Source organism: Phaseolus vulgaris, chromosome 2 (assembly GCF_000499845.2).
Source record: "Phaseolus vulgaris cultivar G19833 chromosome 2, P. vulgaris v2.0, whole genome shotgun sequence".
Classification (NCBI taxonomy): Eukaryota; Viridiplantae; Streptophyta; class Magnoliopsida; order Fabales; family Fabaceae; genus Phaseolus; species Phaseolus vulgaris.
In genome coordinates, this window is record NC_023758.2 from 46,097,839 (window position 1) to 46,117,393 (window position 19,555).

Genomic DNA, 19,555 nt, shown 5'->3' on the forward strand with positions numbered 1-19,555 from the left:
CGACTAAAATTTATGAATTTCTATAAATTTTAACAAATAGTAGGAAGCGTGTTAAATAAAGGTATGTAATATTTCTCTTGTAATGGGCCTATGTATAGAGTCATGAACCTAGTTTTGTAGTGGGCTTATAATGATGTACGACAGCTAGTTGTTTGGAATAGGTTTCTTTTGTGGTCCTTCGAGTGAGGGAAATGTGAAAGGGTTTAGGGTTTGGTTTGGTGCCATGAAACATGTATTATAGGAGGAAGAGGGGTCATTAAAGATACAAATCAATTAAAGCATGAGTTAGTAGCACTAATGATAAATTGTTGGGTGAGGTAGGTTGAAAAAACAACTATCATTTCGTGTGGTTTTTAAGTGCGGTGTTGGTGATTCCATTATTAAAGGAAAAGCCACTAAAATCAGTTAACAACCGAGTTTAGATATTGGTGTAAAAGAAGAAAAAGAAAAAAGAAAGTTCCCTTTTAAAACTATTTTTTAAGGAAAGGTGATTTTGCTTTTGCATTTGAAAGTAGTATTTGTTAAACTATACTTTCATTTGTTTAAGATAACAGAAACCATTTAAATCCAGCAGAACTCAGAACTAATTATAAGCACTTGTTTTCAAAAATAAGTGAATGATTGAAATTAGAGACAAGGTGGGTTCCACTGGAGGCAACTTTTAGTCCTTCAATCTTGAAGATTCTTTTGCCATTTATGTATTCATAAATTTTGGTGGAGTTTAGGGTTTAAATAGAACGTAGTATATTTGATTGCGCGTTTTCTTCTTTTGTGGTTCAAAACTTATTTCTCATTTGTTTTTAATAGAAAAATAGTTGAATTGAAATTAATTGATTAAAAAGTTTATACACATTTTAATTCAGTAATATAAAAAAAATTCTATGAAAATTAATTATACTGTATAAACAAACTGGCCCTCTGTCTCTGAAAGATTCCTAGTGATTGATAATATACTGTTTTGATTCATCATGTGACTCAACAGCTGTATTATAGAAGACAACACAACTTAGTGTGCAAGGCAAGCAGATCTGTTACCATCTTATTTTAGTGATCTGTATTCCCTGTAATACTAATGAAGAATCAGATACTCGTATATGGAGATATAAGAAAGAAAAAATTTGGAAAAGTAAATGATTTATTTGCATAAGATTTGGAACTTTCTTCTATTTTTTATTTTTTATGAAAAAGAAGCGACATGAGCAATAAAAGTTCAAACTTAGTGAAGTGTGGAAGAGGCATTAAGCATGATGATTCTCTTGAATGGCAAGTAAATTACAAGTTTTATTACACATCTGGCTCTGTCATCCCCTCTACATTTTTTGTTTAAAGGACAAATTTTTTTGTACATTGTCACTGACCTTTCCCCAACTATCACTCCTTTTCAGTGAATCCCAGGGAAAAATTACAAAAATTTCTCAACATGAGACTGAGATACCCAATAAATAAAGAAATAAGCTTTTCAAGAAACTCCACGAGAATACCTCCTCCCTAATGTAATTTATCACTATCATTAACATCACTATTATGTCTCGCTTAGCTCACCTTCACTGCACACACCCACATCAATCACCATCTTCCCTTTCTCCTTCGACCTCTTCACTCTGCAACAGTTTCTCCTCGGAGACTGCCAAAATATTTATCAAAACCAACCCAAATCAATTTCCCATGTCAGTGCCAACAAATTTTGCCAAGTATTTGCAAGTTAATTAAAAAAATACTAAAAACAGGTTAGTAGAAAAGTAGTAAAGGAGTTAAGTACTAAGTAAAAGTAGTAAAGGAGTTAAGTATTAAGTAGTAAGCCACCCCTATAGATCCAGATCTAACATTACCAATTAATTTTGTGGAAAAAAACTTTATAATCACCCTCACGTGTTGGTAGTAGTATAATATTGAACTTAAGGAGAGTCAGAGAAGAACATACTCTATTCCATAGATACGGATCTGGCTTCTTGTATACCTCCACTTTGTCAAGTGCAGCAGGACTAGCCATCTTCCATCTGCATTCCGGGTGAGGAACACGATGCCTCTCATACTCACTCACTATATGTTGCATTGTAGAATTATATTTTGCGTTGGAAAAGTAAAATACAAAAGGCTTCTGGCATGGATTTCGGCTAACTGGTCGGGTGTTGAATGCATATGCAGTGTAATCTGCTCTTCGATACCAATTCAAGAATGTTCTCGAAGGCATTTCCATCTCACGTGGTGAAAACACACCACGATATATCTGAACAGCAAAACCCCACGAAACGGAAACAGTCCAGCTTTTTGATTTGTCGTAGCAGATGGATTGCTGCATGAGCCCTGCTGAGTCAAGCTTCATTGGTATAGTGAGCCGTTGAAGGGCTTCCACTCGGGTCACGTTGGGGAAGATTGGCTCAACCACATCAAGGTGGTGCAGTGACACCAATGGAGTCACGGGATGAGATGCAAGAAGGCCAAACAGGTTTCCATACACATCATACTGTTTCAATAAATCAGCGGCAATCAGTGAGGAAGTTATCAGAATGGTTAAATATTTAAATATACACTTGCAAGACTACACACCAATTCCTTGTCCATAACCATTACAGTAATCATCATGACTTTGCCATTTTGTTCAACGAAATGAAAATTATGAAATGCTAGAGTTGGTTGTGAATGATCAAAGTATTCATGTTTTGAAAATTATAAATAAACTAATGTTCTCTTTTTGGAGCAATTAGAATAGTTTAATACATAGTAATAATTTTTTTGTTTAATTAACAAATGCCCTTAAGTACCATATTAACAAAAACCCATTAAAATCACCTAGGAAGAAAACTACGGAAAAATCAATGACAATTTAAAGCAGCTGTCTCTACTCTTTAAAGTGCAATATGAAGTTAGGAGAAAAAGCATTTTACCATCCGCCACTTTGACAACAACTCAAAACTCTTAATTGTCTCCACAACTTTGAAAACAACTCAAAACTCTTAATTGTCTCCACAACTTTGAAAACAACTGAAAACTTAGTTTGTTTTTAGTCAAAATCTGTAGCGCCTAACTTTCTACACCATATAGAATAGAGCTCGCCCAATAAATCTGCAGCTTAAAGTCAAATTTTAGAAACCAAAAGGAAACGGCAGAAGCACCATGACCCACCCCCTCTACGCGACGCTTTTTAATGTCATGTACCTAGAGAAGTTAATTTCTACAATTATATTTTAGTCTTGTCAAATTTCCAAACCCTTAACCTTGTTCTGCTAATTTTCTTAATTCCTTCACCCTAAATGGGCCCCAGTCGTAATTATGAAGTGCACCTAATTCAGGTTTCCAATTGGTTGTACACTAGTCACTACCAATAAAATCATTTAAAGAAACATGGTTTTGTCTAATACACTATACTATTTTTTTACAAGTACACACACGAGTACAATATATTAGACAAAAACTTATTAGCCGAATGAAAGAAGTTATTGGGAGGTGTAAATCACCCGCAAGCCAACGCGGATAATTAAAATCCATTAGACAGAAATTGAACACAGGAGGCAAATTCCAGCAAGAAAGCACAAATATATTAAAAAAATTAATGCGATTCCACACCGACAAGCAAAGACAGCACTTCAATCCCTACTCGGATCCAGAATAGCCGCAAGTAAAACTAGAACCTTCCCCAGTCCCCAATTCTGGTCACGCCCAAAGTTTTGATTAAATCCATAATTAATATTAACAATGGATTGCATAATTACAGATTAAGGGAAATTAAGCATAAAAAGCAGAATTAAGAAACAAGTCCCCACTCCCACCAAACCCAAACAATGCCGACAAAATTTGATAGGACAATGACAGTAATAAACAAATAATAAATAAATAAAACATTGATTGCAAATAATAATTAACAGTAACAGAAACAATGAGTGAGTTTGAAACAATGAGTGAGGGAGTGAGCGAGTTACGAACCTGGTGAAAACCGATTTCCTTGGTGAGTGGAACACCGAGTTCGGCCATACAAGCTTGCATTCTATCGTCGGAACCATAGAGACCAGGGTAACGCTGAATGCAGCGGTCCTGCATTTCGTTCAGAGCCTTGGCGAGAGGATAACTAATTGCAAAACCTCCTCCGCCGTAAGCCATGTTGTAAGAGAAGTAAATGTTCTGCAAGTGACTCTCCGATAAACTCCCAATGTAGTAGAACTGCTTATGGTCGTATTTCCTCAGAACGCGAATTAGGTTTTCCGTCACGAAAACGGTGTCGTCGTCGCCCATCACGAACCACCGCACGTCCTTCATCCCCAGCCGCAGCGTCTCCGCCACGATCCGCGAGATCCTGATTGCGGACCGGTGCCCCTGCTTGTTGGTGTACCGGAACCTCGCGGTGTCGCCGGAGATTCTCACCGGCGGCAGCGCGTCGCTGTCCTCCTCCGATTTCACCTTCTCGTCGAGCCACACCACGCCGCGCATCTCCTGCGCACGGTACCATAGCTTGATGTAGTTCTTCCTCTTCTCCCAGAGCTTCGCCGACGCGGCGATTCCGAACACCACATGGCGGAGCTCCGTCCGGTCCTCGGAGCTCGTTTCGCGGGATTCCCGGCGGAGAACGGAGGGAACGGCGGGGACGGTGGTGGTGGCATTGACGGTGGGGAGGGTTCTGGAGAAGGTGGCGGTGGCGAATGAAACGTGGTCGCATGCGCGTGGGGTTGAGATGAGCTTGAGCGTGTAGACGACATAAGTGACGGAGACAAAAAGGACGAGAATGACTAAAAGCTTAGGTAAGGTTCGGTGGTGTGCAGTTGGTGCAATGAGCGTGGTAGCAGGCGTTCTCATCTGTTCCCAAATAACTTTCTCTGACTCTTTCTCACCCATTGCAGATGTTGCAATTGCAGATGCAGAGAGAAGCGATAGAGGGCCTTCAAAGCCCACAAACAAATAACAAAAAAGCCCACACTTGGATCTTAAAAGAGGAAGAGGAACCAAATTATGGAGTATGAGCCTACTGCCACTTACCAACACAGCTTTTCTCACCCCTTCCAATACACTCAACTCTACACTCTCGTATAAATACAATATGGGTATGTGTATCTATGCATGTATTCCATTATTTCTACTGGGGCCCACCTGTCAGGTAATGCAGGTCAATTCAGTGAATCCAAGGGTTAGATCATATTCTCACATTATTGCGTGTGGGAGGGAACAAACTATAAACAATGCTCTTTCTCTTTCCTTTTTTTATTTCTTAAAACCTTCTTTTTTCTAGGTTTACTATCTCTATAAAAAAGATTATTCTCAGTAATATGAATGAATTAAAATAGAATTTATTTAAGATACTGTTTAAAATAATTATAATTTTAAATTACATAATAATAATAATAATACCTATTGATATTTCATAATTCTAATTGTATTACATTATCGCCATTTTAATATATTTTTTTCACATATAGTTTCTGAATAAATTAAGCAAATGAATAATGACATTAAAATATTGGATGAAACTACCCTAACTATACAAAAAATTATTAATTACTATTCTTTGAGATATTAATATTAATAATTATAATTATAATTAATAGTGAATAATTAATAATTCTTAACGTAAATATTATAAGTATTATGCATATATATGTACTGTAACTATATTTATATTCCATCTATAGAAACTGAACATCTATTATTAATTTATCCTAATCTTTCCTAAACATCCTCTGATATAAATTATTTCCCCAAACATACAATTAAAATTGGAAATATATAATTGAAGATTGGATGCAAATCTTTAAGTTAATCCCGCAAATTAAGTATAATTTTTCTGCCACCTTATAAACATTTCCTTATTTTCTATTATTTCAGTTTTTGGTAATTTAAATCTAAATTTTCGCTCGTACTTCTATGAAAAATATTCCTTCGTATGTGTTATTTAATTAAGATATTAATATGACTCAAGGTAAATTATTCCCTTCATAAATTATGTGAACCCATGTTTATTCACATGTGTTGCAATTAATATATAATTTTTTAATGAATCAAATAGGTTCCATGAATATATAAAAGAAATAATAATGTCTCCGTAAAAGAATTTTTTTAATAATTTGTCTTAATCAGATGTAATCAATAAGAAAATGAATAATTATTTATCCAAAACCGCTCTAATTTTGTGCGGAGAATATAAAAGTGATGACGTTGTTTTTAAATGATTTTTCATGTAATCAAATAGAATTAACCAGGTAAAATAAATTTTAAATTTGATTAGAAAAAAAATATGTAATAAATTATTAGTAAAATAAATATAAAACTTATTACTTGATATTAAAAGGATAATGAAGTTGGGAGCGATTTAGATTGCAGTAGTTAACGAGGTTTGAAGTATAGAAAGAGTGTAATCTTTAAAAGGGATGTAGTAGATGTATTGGAAGTATTTGTTTTTGTTCAAATAAATTTTTTTTGGGTTACATCAAAGTCACATTCTGTGTATTTCTCTTTTTTTTATTGGTGTCTTGACTCTCAAGTTCATGTGAGGATGATTTTATAATGTACTCTCTTAAGTATATCTTTGATTGTTCTAGATGATTTTTTTTTTTTTTCTGAAATCATCTAGGAGTGTACTGTATAGACATTTATGAAAGTATGTCTTCAGGAGAGGTTAAAGGTTATGTATAAGAATTTGATCACTCCTAAAATGGTTCATATTTATTTATTTTTTATTGTGGATAAAAAAATCTAAATTATAATAAAGAAAAAAAAAACTTAAACCAAGATTCCGCGTGTCCGCGTTAACCAACTTCATGTAAAATGAAATTTTATGCTTTGTTAAATTAGAGAACAACCACAAGCATTATATAATGTTCCATGTATCCTTCTTAGTACAAATTATAGAAGTTGATTAAAATAGTTTTTCCACAATAGACATGTTTAAGAAAAACAAAACAATTCTTAAAGTACTATAGTATATTTGTATTTTAGTACTGTTTGTTGAATTTTAGGAGGATGGCATGTTGAACAGCTTGTTTTTCTTTGTTACAATCATGTTTTCAATACTATTTTAGTACTATAGTATATATATTATTTTTAGTTTTTTCATGAAGTTGGGCTATAAGGATGCGCAGGTACTGGCGGTAGAAGATTATGTTTGATGTTTGTGGTCGCACAATCAACCCATTATAATTGTTATTAAAAAAAAACAAACAATCTTCACTGCACCCACTTGTTGGGTCATATTAAGAAGGTTTTGCCTTTTTCCTGGAATTGTCATGTTTAAAGTTTTAAAATTTGTAATCCTATATATGTTTTAATTTTCTTTTTAGGTACTTCACACTGCTTTATTTTACTACCTTTCATTATGCTACACTAAAGACTAATAATAAGGTGTGCAATATATAAATATATATATATATATATATATATATATTGTCCTTACTATTATTTTGTTGAAACATAGGTTCCTTAAAAGAAGACAACACCAACAATCAATACGCAAATTTCAAACAGAAATCCAATAACCAAGAGTCATATGAAATAGAAAATAACAATTACAAATAAAACAACTTTAAACTACTGAATATTAACATAAAATAAATATGTAACAATTAAAGAAACTGAACTAAATGAATAATATAATAAACTAAATATACAAATTCCTATTTAGGAGTCACAAACTATGAAATGTTATTTTTTAATCAACAAAAATATTTTAAACTAATTGCAGGACCCTTCTTAAAAAGAAAGATCCTTTAAAAAATTGGTGTATGTCACTTAATGTGTCATAAACACGGTATTCTTTAGTAAAAGGCGAAAGAATAGTTCGCTTTGTTTATAACACGTGACTCCATGGTTAATAATGCTAGCTGCCCTTCGTTTTTATTCTGCAGACAGTACCTGCTCTTTGAATAGCAAACGATGTGGGCTATAGAAAGAAACCAGACTCACTTAATTTTCTTGAATAATGTGTGCTACTTCATGATTCATTGAAGACAACTGCTGTCAACTTCTCTCTCACTCACATATTGAAGACTTCTTGCATCTCATTTCTTGTCATTCCTCTAACAAATTTACTGTTCTAAGAGTCTTCAGGACTTGATTGTTCATCTGGTTGATTTTTTTTTAATTTGCTAACTCTTACTACACTCTGATAAAGGAGTGTTAACTATAGAAAGGGTATGAATGAATGCTACCTCCTTGTTATGCCAAATACCAACAAAAAGAGACCCATTTGTTTTACAGTGAAGAATCTCAACTAATAACAAAGGAGTAAACATGGACTGTACTATAAAATTATTAGAGATCTCACATACGTCCGAGATATAGTTAATATAGATTATATAACTGATCCAAATATTTTCATTAATTAGTGTCAGAGGGTTGAATTAAACATTAATTCACTTGCTAGCTACTTTGTTTACTGAAGAGTAGTGAAGTTGTTGAGGTTTTTTTAAAGAGATTTTTTTTTAACACCATCAACACTAAATAACATACATTTAACAAATACTTATATAATAATACTTTGGATTAAAAATAAATAAAATATTAATTTATTGAAATATATATTAACTTATGTTTTTATTGATCACAGTATGAACATATCAGCACCCTTTTTAAAATTGTCAAAATAGTGGAAAGAAAAACATTGACTGCATTGTATTGGATTTTCTATGCCCTCTTCAAAGGCTTTGTGCCTCTGAACCATTACTGTTGGCAACAGTGCATTGATATGACCATAATTGACTTTAATAGATCAAAACAAATCTTCTTAACCTTGTATATAATATTACATATATCCATCCTTCTTAAGCACAAATTATAGAACTATTCTTAAAGTACTGTAGTATATATGTATTCTAGTATTGTTTGTTGAATTTTAGGAGGATGACAAGTTAAAGAACTTGTTTTTCTTTTCTTGAAATCTTAAAATATATATTATGAAGTTGGGTCTTTAACCATGTGCAGTATTGGCAGTAGAAGATTATGTTTGATGTCTGTGATCACACAGTAAAAGCAATCAAACCCATTACAATTGTTATTTAAAAGAAACAAACAAATGATTTTCACTGCACCCACTTGTTGGGTCATATTAAGCAGGTTTTGCCTTTTTTTTTTTGGAATTGTCATGTTTAAAGTTTTGAAATTTTAAATCCTATATATGTTTTTAACTTTCGTTTTAGGTACTTTCAACTGTTTTATGTCAAGTTTCACTACCTACCTTTCATACTCAGATGCTATTTTGTCCTTACTATTATTTTTTCCAAGCATATCGTCTGGGATGAAGCATGAAGATTCCTTATAATCTAAGATACAACATACTAAAAGATTAAACCAACAAAATTTAACAACCAAATCCATCTACAAATGACCACTTCGCATCCAACAACTAAGAGTCATAAAATATTAAAGATTATAACAGAGATAATCACACGAGACAATATTATAAGTGTAAAACCCTAAAATTTAGAAGCGTAAAACCTTAGAATCAGTCAAGCATAAAATCCTAGAATCAAAAACTAGTAAGGAGAAAGAAATACAGAAGGGAAGGAAGAAGCAAAGAGAAAAAGAAAAAGTAATCTCATTAATCATAAAAGTGTGTACAATTGGTGTTGCAAGATGGAAAATATAAAAATCAAAACAAGAGAAGAAAAATGGGCCAAGCTGGAAAAAGCCCAAACTATAACCGAGCCCAAAAACAGAAACAAACATTTTAAAAGATTGACCCACCTACAAAATTAACAACAGTCTATGTACATGATGCCCACAATTAACAACAGTCTACACACAATCATTACCTGCCATAAAATCCAAAAAATCATAATACAAACATACATTTTTTTCTAGTCACTTCTAGAAAAAACGATTAAACCTACAAAATTAAGCAAGATTGAGCCACTTACAAAATTAACCACAGAATCTATGTACATAATGCCCAGTACAACAGTCATTAACCATCATAATATCCAAAAATAAAATAAGATTGATCCTACATAATTAAAAGACTTATAACTACCTACTAATCTAACCAGAGTCCAAAAATCTTGTTCTAGTCACTTCTGCAGTTTATATAAATAATTAAATAGTTAAGAACTAATTGCAAGATCCTTCCCAAAAGAAGAATCCTTTAAAAAATTGGTGTATGCCACTTAATGTGTCATAAACACGGTATTCTTTAGTAAAAGGCGAAAGAATAGTTCGCTTTGTTTATAACACGTGGCTCCATGGTTTAGAAAAGGAGCGGCCCTTCGATTTTATGCTGCAGACAGTACCTGCCCTTCAAATAACAAACGATGTGGGCTCTATAAAGAAACCAGACTCACTTAATTTTCTTGAATAATGTGTGCTACTCCTGATTCATTGAAGACTACTGCTGTCAACTTCTCTCTCACTCACATATTGAATACTTCTTGCATCTCATTTTTTGTCATTCCTCTAACAAATTTACTGTTCTAAGAGTCTTCAGGACTTGAATGTTCATCTGGTTGAATTTTTTTAAGTTATTAACTCTTACTACACTCTGATAAAGGAGTGTTGACTATAGAAAGGGTATGAATGAATGCTACCTCCTTGTTATGTCAAATACCGATAAAAAGAGACCCATTTGTTTTACAGTGAAGAATCTCAACTAATAACAAAAGAGTAAACATGGACTGTACTATAAAATGATTAGAGATCTCACATATGTCCGAGATATAGTTAATATAGATTATATAACTGATCCAAATCTTTTCATAAATTATTTGTAGAGGGTTGAATTAAACATTAATTCACTTGCTAGCTACTTTGTTTAAGTTGATGAGGTTTTTTGAAATTGTCAAAATAGTGGAAGGAAAAGCATTGACTGCATTATCTTGGATTTTCTATGCCCTCTCCAAAGGCTTTGTGCCTCTGAACCATTACTGTTGGCAACAGTGCATTGATATGACCATAATTGACTTTAATAGAATCAAAACAAATCTTCTTAACTTGTATATAGCCTTAAAGATGGTATTGTAAATAATGATTGCATAATTTTATAAATAAGGGGTACTGGTGTGTAACTGAGACAATTATTACTAATGATATCACATTTCTATCTATCACTATGGCTTAACTTATTAACTGGAAGTATTAAACAGAATCTGATTGTTCCAATTCTGTACATATAATTTAAGTTGGTTAGAATTGAGTTAAGCAACTTTTAGGGTGAAAATAAAAGTTATACCAAAGCTTGACCAAAACCGAGAGTATAAAAGGCCTAAGAATTGAGAAAGCCTAAAGGATATTATCTATCTCGAGAAAGTGAAATTGAACAAAGTATATATAAAAGATTAATTTTGAACCAATAATTTAAGAGGGATCAATCATTTCCAGAAGTTTCAGTTCAAGAGGAATTTAAATAAAATCGACAACCAAATTATAAAGCAAAGAAAATTGAGAGGAGGTTATATTATAACAACATTAACTTCGATTCAATTTTGAGGAGTAATGGAAGTTTTATTTCAAAACATTGACTGTGTTTTTGCACATTATGAATAGAACTTCGTAGGCTTATTATAAGGTGAAAAAATAACACACTCAGTTACATAAGAATGGATGCAATGACTATTAACAGAATGAATTATCTTGTATTTCTTCAACCTTTTATCTTTTCATTTAAGGTTCTTCCTTTTTTTCTAACTTTCCATTATAACTATATGTTGAATTGAAAATCAGATTGTTTTTGCTAATACAAATATAGTAATCATTTATTTAGACCGGGTATTATATTATTTCAGAAATACAGCAGAGCTGGTTTTCTTAAAATTTGTCTTAGAAAAGTAGGAGAAAGATGAACCATGGGTTTAAATGGTTCTTTTTGTAAGGACGTGAAGTATGCTACAAGTGTCACACAAGTCTTATTTTTAGACAAGTCTTATTTTTAACTGAAGAATATCTTGGAAATCTCACATAAACTAGATATAAGATTAATCTAAAGGAAACAATTATAAACTTATAAACTAGTTTTATGAGGAATAATTAAGCTTAAACTCGTTCTAGGTCTAGGTGAAGAGAATCATTTGAAGAAAACAAAGAGTTGGTGTAAATTCTGTCACAACTCAAAAAAAATTCCTATCATACTGAAGACGCACCTAGTATTTCATTTTTCAAGCAAAGAATTAGACGTTCACAAAATTGGAGGATGCAGATTTACAAATGTTTTTGTCTTTTCTTCTCCAAATCTATGTGCTACTTATTAAACTGATCCACCTTCTTCCTTCATTGGTATCAACAAGATTGCTGTCATTTTAAATCTACAGTTTCAAGAATTGTACAAGTTGATATGGAATTGGTCTATGTTTTAATTTGACTCACTAAGAAGCGACCTAGAGACACATAAGTTGGTTTAGTTCGATGGATTTCAAATACAGGAAAGTGGATAAACAATTGAAAGAGGGATTAAATTAAACTCAATTTCGTGATACAAGGGATCCATAGGTGTATAGGGTGAGTTTGATTTCTGATTTAATGGTTTTCAAGGATTCAGAGGTAGTTAGTTAGCATTAAATTAGTTTTCTCTATTTCTCTATAAGAGTTTGTAACTTCATATTTTATAGCATACAGTGTCTTTTTTCAACTGCTATCTATCATATAGAGATTCTTCCTTATATGTTAATATAGGAATTTACTAAATAGACAAGACAAGCTCGTATAAGAGATTGATCAGGAACTGAAAGTTCATAATTTACTGCCGGAATTGTACCCCCCACACTCATTGAGTGTATAGTTGTAGTGAGTGATAACAAGTGAGAATTAAAACTGTAACAAATGATATTACATAAACAAAGAGAAATTGGGAGAAAAATAAGCAGATGAATTGATTCTCTGGCAGCAAAATTGTCTTCAGCACTTTTTATAATATAAAGTACTTACATATCTGAATATATACACAAGTTGATGCTTTAGTCCCCGCCAACTGCAGCTGCTATTAAGAAATGCAAACAAAATTAACTGATTGGTCCCAATTAAAGGAATAAAGAAAACAAAACTAATGACCAAAACCTCATACCAGAAACCAGCACGAAGGTTTAAAAGTCAGTCGCAATACCACTTGCACGTGTTAATTAAAAAGCAAAGCAATTGCATCAATACTATAAGCAAACAAATGTTCAAAATTTTATTGATTGAATTTAAATTGAAATTTTTTAAATCAAAACCTTTGACAAATAATATAACATTTATAATTGTACCGGTATGGCCAAGAGGCCGAGACCTGAGAAGACTTGGCCGAGAGGCCGAGACCTTAGAAGACTTGGCCGAGGGGCCGAGACCTTAGAAGCCTTGCCCGAGGGGCCGAGACCTTAGAAGACTTGGCCGAGAGACCGAGACCCTAAAAGACTTGGCCGAGACGACCGATACCACTGGAACATGGCCGATGGCCGACCCATGCCATGATGATTTGGCCGATGGCCGACCCCTATTACAGTTAACGCTCAAACCAAGATCAGTGAAGCTAATCTATCATTAAGAATTAGGTAATGCAAACCTAAGAGATGTCCACCTCGATAAATGGGCCCAACAAGGTAGACCCACTAGAATAATATAAATAGTACGCATCCCAAGGAGTAAGGGATGTCATTTATCACTCTGAGAGCTGACCACCCGCTTTACTGACTTGAGCGTCGGAGTGCCTTCGCAGGTACCCCCACCATCCGGTGTTCAGCCGAGGCCAAGGGCCGAAGGAGAAGCAGGAGGACGAAGAGAACCTCAGTTCACTACCCAGTCACCTGACCAACAGAAGGAAGGAGAAGAAGACTTCAACAGTTCTCTAGGTCCCATCTCCCTAGCAGGAACAATAATATTTATCAATTGAAAAATGATGTCAGCTTAAATGTTATCATCCTTAATATTTTTATTAATGAACACTCTTAAGAGTAAAATAACTAATGTATCCCACAAATGAGAAATTATTGTAGGATTGAAGTTCTGACTAATTTACTTGACACACCTATTTGTTATTATTTTTTATTATGACATAAATTAAAAAAACAATAACTCACATGTGAAGTAGAAATGGATGAGTTTATTATAACATAAATTCTAGTGTAGTTTCAATTTTCTAATAAGATAATTGGACATCTATATAAACTCCTAAACCTTGTACTCTTCTCATCCTGGTATTTTTCAAACACAACTACCTGATAAATATCTCATATCAAACCATCCATTTACTTCAGATCCTTTAACAGGATGAATAACCCTCTCCAGCATGTTTCAGCTGCAGAAGTTTCCAACAGGAACAGGTTCAGAAACACAAAATCATCTCTGAAAAGAGGACAGATTAAATCCAAGATAGTGGTTAGTGTTTTTCATTTCATTGCCTCTGTAATTTGTTTAGCCTCATCAGCAGGAGATTTGCATTCAGAAATAGTCACTTAGCTTGGAGCACGGCTGAATGATGCACAAGAATTTGGTTGTTTGTATATTGTATCTACAGTCATTTAGTTTTTCATTTTCTTCCTTTAACTGATATTATGTATTATTATTATTTGTGATTGAATAGTTTCCTATATAATGAACATCTGACAAAAAAAAACAAAATCAAATTGGAAAAGAAATATATCTTTTTTTTTCCCATTTGTCTATCGCCCCTTACAATACTCTATATCTGTCTACCAAAAACACTGTCATCAATTGAAATAATATGTAACACCAAAATTAGTTAGTAAGCTTAATTCATAGAGTACTTTGACAACAACAATCTAAATAACCAATTTGTCTAAGAAGGCAATAGACAATAATTACTTTAATTTTCTGCAATAATACCTCTCCCTTCGTAAAACTGTCCTTTATCTTGATTCTGATATCTTCAAAAGAATTTTAATATAGGTTAAAAAATGAGAAAAAAACAACTATTCAGTTATCAAAATAAATCAGTTTCATAGAATGAGTTTCAACTTACAGGTCATATCATCACTCAATTTGGATACAAATAAATAAAAAAAACCACAACAATAACGAAAGTCTTAGAGCAAGATTTGTCAAGAATTGTAACAGCCAAAATGAAATTACTGCACATTAAAGATATTTTAAACTAGAAACTTCAGCAGACCAATTTATAACATCACTACAATAAAAAGATCAGTTCATGAAAATTATACTACATAATTAGTACAAACAAAAATGAAAACTACCATGTAATGAATTAAAACGTAGCGTTGTACTTTCAAAGAGATTTGGAGAACAGACTTGAATGCATGATAAAGATAATTTAAAGAACAGAGTCTACTAGAGTGAAACTCATCAAATAACAAACAGACTTGAATGCATGATAAAGATAATTTAAAGAACAGAGTCTACTAGAGTGAAACTCATCAAATAACAACCTCTTAGGTGCATATGATAAACGTTAAAATTTACACTACAATAGCAGAGTCTTCCAATAAAGGAAACTCTTCCAAAAATTAATGTATGCCGTAAATTGTGACAGAAACACGGTATTCTTTAGTAAAAGGCGAAAGAATAGTTCGCATGCTGAACATATATTTATAGCATATGTAATGTATTAGCTCTTAGCAAACCCACCGATATGGGCTTATTCACATACTTGGACGCCTCAGACACTTGGACTAAGCAAGCAACGATCACTTCACATGACATCTCCAGCAGAGTAACTGAATTCTCAATATTAACTTGCAGATATAGATGCAAAAATTATTCAATTCTTTATATACAGTGTACATAAAGAAGGAGTAATTATCCCTCCAAGTTATTTGAATTTTGCTTAAGATTTTGTAAGTTGGCACTTGGGAAACTGACCAAGCACAATATGATTACTTATATTGGGGTTTAGAAACTTTAAGAGTGAGCTCGAAACATGTAAGAAAATATAACAAATAACACCTAAATTTTAAATTGTAAGTAAATATTTAAGTATATTTTCATAATGACACTACAAATTAAATAACATGCCTCCATACTTCTAGGAATCCACCACACCACAATTGGGCTTGATGACCATATTCATACAATCTTCAAATTAAAATCATGGGGTCTAAAGGGAAACTCCTCAAGAGTTGTGCTTGATGACCATAACCATACAAACTTCAAACTAAATCATAGGACCTTTAGGAAAACTTTATAATGGTGAACCTAGTGGTTGAAACAACATAAAATGTAACATGAGATAAGGTAAATTTGTTGGATATGAAATTTGTGATTCATGGCATATCAACTGTTCAAGGTCAAGAGATCAAGGTAGTTTTCACCTTTCACCCTATCACATTATATTATAGTAAAAAAATTCATGTATTGGGAAATCTGACTAATGGAAATAAGTAAGAGAGTTGAGAGAAGAGGATACCCTTCATTATGTTTTTTCTGTCTCTTTTGACATTATTTCACTGTCCTTTTGGGTAAGAATGTAGTGTTCGGTGGGCGATATCTGTCAAAGAAAGAAAACTATAATAAAATCATTACATTCAGATGATTTTATTATACACATTATGATCCAAGAAAGTGTTGGATCTCTCATAAAGCTGCACGTACAATCAAACTTTTTATTTTCAAACAGGAAGAAATCCAACGTATATAATTTATGAAATTCCTATGTATGTTCCACGCACAGACAATAAATCCTGTTCACAGTTCCTTTTACGAGCTTATCATCAACTTAATTTATAGATAATTTCAGTTCCATGCATGCGGAACACATAATACTAATCAACCACAGCCATAGAAATAAGAAGATATATAAAACGGGAAAAAAATAAAATGCAATTATTAATGTTCATATGTAATGCCAATCATGATGGGAAAATATGCTGGGGGCACTTGCTCAGTATAATTATTTGGGGAAGTCTGGTCAAAGAAGCATTGAATGTTTTTGGCAAAACAGTGTTTATTTTTGTCTGAAGATTAAAAAAATTAAAAGTAGACAAATAAAAGGAATTTTGATAATACATTTAGTGAGGCATTCCTTGAAGAGTTTCACATCATAATTCAACCATTACTGGTTTAGGACTGCAACACCATTTTTACTTTACTAATGATGCTTTTAAACAAAATTATAACTTCTAATATGTGGTTGCTAAATGTTGTATAAGTGAAGTTGCTAAGATGAACATTTTCACTTTTGTTTCCAGCGTTACTCGAAAAGTTACTCATTGTTCATTGGCAAACTTCAAATTTTATTACATTTGTTACCATAATTTCCCAGGACTGATTTTAAATAACCTTTAGTAATTAGATAAAATAACTGAGTCAAAGTTACGAGATCCGAAAGTCTTGGGGGACTTTTTATTTTAAGATTTTAAATCTTTTAAATCTTTTAAAAACTATAACTAGTTAAGAAAAAAAAAAGTATATAGTTTTAGTTTTTTTGTTTTAAAAACATGTTCTCGATCATTTTTTTAATGTGGACCTCACTATAAAAAAAGTTTTAGTTTTCAGAAACTTTTTACTTAAATCTAAATTGGACTGTAATCATATTACCCTGGATAAATTTATTCTAGTGTATGTTTCGAAATGTAAATCCTTTTTTTATAAAAAATTATAAACTAATGAGTAGTTTATAAGTTATTTTATATTAAGCTGATAAGTTTCTAATTTATAAATTTTGAATTAAGAACTTATCTTATTGGATTATACGTGTTTGATATATCTAACTGATAAACTAGCTGTTAAAAAAATGACATAAAATAATATGATCATATAAATTTTGTATTTTTTAGACAAAAATATATTTTTGTGTAATTTTTTATTTATATTTTTGAAAAATAATTAAATTCTTACTAAAATTTTTAGTTTTTTTTTATTTTTATGTTTAAATTTGTATATATTTTTTTATTTGGATAAGTAATTATATTTAAATTATTTTATCTAATGAGTATTCATCAAGTTTGATTCATATTTTAAACTTCTCAATTTTTTATTTCTCAATTTAAATTATTATTACATTTATTTATTTATTTATTTATTTACAATTTTTATTGTATGCTTCAATTTGTGATGTTAAATTATTTTTAATTTTAACGACATAAGAAAATAAAATAAAAATAACATAACAAGTTTAACTAATTTATTGATTTTAAAACATATTCTAGTATATTTCATCTAGCATATTGGAGTTGAATTAATTATGAACTCGACGAATCATAATGGATAAAACCAAAGCTTTCAAGTTGAATTTGGACTTCTAAAATTATTTGAGCCTAATGTATATTCAATTTTACTTTTACGATTAGGTGTAGAGAAATCGTAATTAAATGAGGTGAAAATGTAGAAATCAAATTTAAATATTTAAATTCTGAATTTTACTTTTGCTTTTTAATATTTAAACTTTAAATTTATTCTTTCATCAACGAAGTTTACGTGAATCACATACTATAGAATGACTCATTTAATTAGTGTTCAAAATCGTTAATCAATTCTTACTTAGTAGGTTCTACTTGGATTTGGATTGATCTCAATCTGTAATTAATTGGTCAAAAAGTCTCTGTTCAATCCAAGTTTTTAAAATAAGATTAAGCATATATTTCACACACAAAAAAAAAAACTCATTAATTCAAAAAATTTAAAGTATTACCTATTATAAATTTAATTTTGTTGTTTACTTTTTTTTATTGATTAAAGAATATATATGTGTACTAATAAACAAATTACATAAAGATGTCTCAACCTTTTTACACAATATTTACTACAGAAATTTAAGAGTTAACACTTAAATCTTATTCTTATATTTTTAAAAACATCAATTTCCTATATTAGAGATGTTGTCTTTTTAGGTAGATAGAACTCCACATATCCATTCAATTACAACGTTAATATTGTTGTCTTCTTCCATGTGTCATTCTACTTATTTGTTTTGTAACATATATGCTTTGAGTGATATCTCTGTTTACTATTTCCAAGTTCAAATGTTTGGGATGTCATTTCAAAAGTGTTTGTCCTACACTTTTCATTATATTATTGGCTCCAACTAGTTTAGCTCCATTATTGTATGACTATGTCGAGTGTTTCTACCTTCACATTCCTATCTTTTTTAATTTCAACCTTAGTTAGCATATGAAGTTTTTTTTTTTTTTCTTTTAAGATTAAACATGGTATTCTTTGTCCTGCAAAATAAAAACCAACAAGCTTTCTCAAAAAAAAAAAAAATACTTTATCATTTTCTATTCGTATTTAACACTACTTCCCACTTATTCCTATTAGCCTCCACCGATTGAATTGTGTTTGTGTTTTATTTTTACCTAATTTGATCTACTTTATAAATCTCCAACTTGTATACTGCAATATGTGTGTCCTTGCTTACCTCTTTGGTTGTTGTGATTTATAATATACTTATACATTGATCTTACACACGACTAGATTAAAATGCTAGTTTAGGGTAAGAAAAAATTACCATTAGATATTTGTTTCTAATTTAGGCTCACATCTTCAACTGTGATACATTAGACACTTATGTTACATCAATCTTTCAATTTCTAAAAATAATAGAACTTTTATATTATCACAATGTCTAAATAATAGACATCCACACACTTCTCTAAATTATATTTTCTTTCTTATTAAATTGGTGACCACTAAAATTTTGGAATTGTTTTTTAGGTTGGTAATAGGAACATAATAAATATCCAATTATAGCACATATTCTATATCTAAT

General features: G+C 31.6%; 1 protein-coding gene, 1 long non-coding RNA gene, 2 other non-coding genes and 1 pseudogene across 4 annotated transcripts; 1 reads left to right on the forward strand and 4 right to left on the reverse strand.

The window, feature by feature from the left end:
• Positions 1-1,261: 1,261 nt before the first annotated feature.
• LOC137812666 (uncharacterized) lies at positions 1,262-4,830 on the reverse strand. The gene is made up of 3 exons (XM_068614815.1): positions 3,922-4,830; positions 1,922-2,464; positions 1,262-1,624 (listed from the first exon to the last, which is right to left on the reverse strand). Exons 1-3 carry the CDS (start codon positions 4,822-4,824, stop codon positions 1,523-1,525), a joined length of 1,548 nt encoding a protein of 515 aa, XP_068470916.1. The 5' UTR covers positions 4,825-4,830; the 3' UTR covers positions 1,262-1,522.
• On the forward strand, positions 4,591-5,186 carry LOC137812667 (uncharacterized). The gene is made up of 2 exons (XR_011081272.1): positions 4,591-4,730; positions 4,830-5,186. It is a non-coding gene; the product is annotated as an uncharacterized lncRNA (long non-coding RNA).
• Positions 5,187-7,661: 2,475 nt separating this feature from the next.
• LOC137813178 (U5 spliceosomal RNA) lies at positions 7,662-7,780 on the reverse strand. Its single transcript, XR_011081407.1, has one exon. It is a non-coding gene; the product is annotated as a U5 spliceosomal RNA (small nuclear RNA).
• Positions 7,781-10,034: 2,254 nt separating this feature from the next.
• Positions 10,035-10,152, reverse strand: LOC137813176 (U5 spliceosomal RNA). The gene has a single exon (XR_011081405.1). It is a non-coding gene; the product is annotated as a U5 spliceosomal RNA (small nuclear RNA).
• A 5,173-nt stretch (positions 10,153-15,325) lies between these two features.
• LOC137813179 (U5 spliceosomal RNA) lies at positions 15,326-15,453 on the reverse strand (annotated as a pseudogene).
• Positions 15,454-19,555: the final 4,102 nt, after the last annotated feature.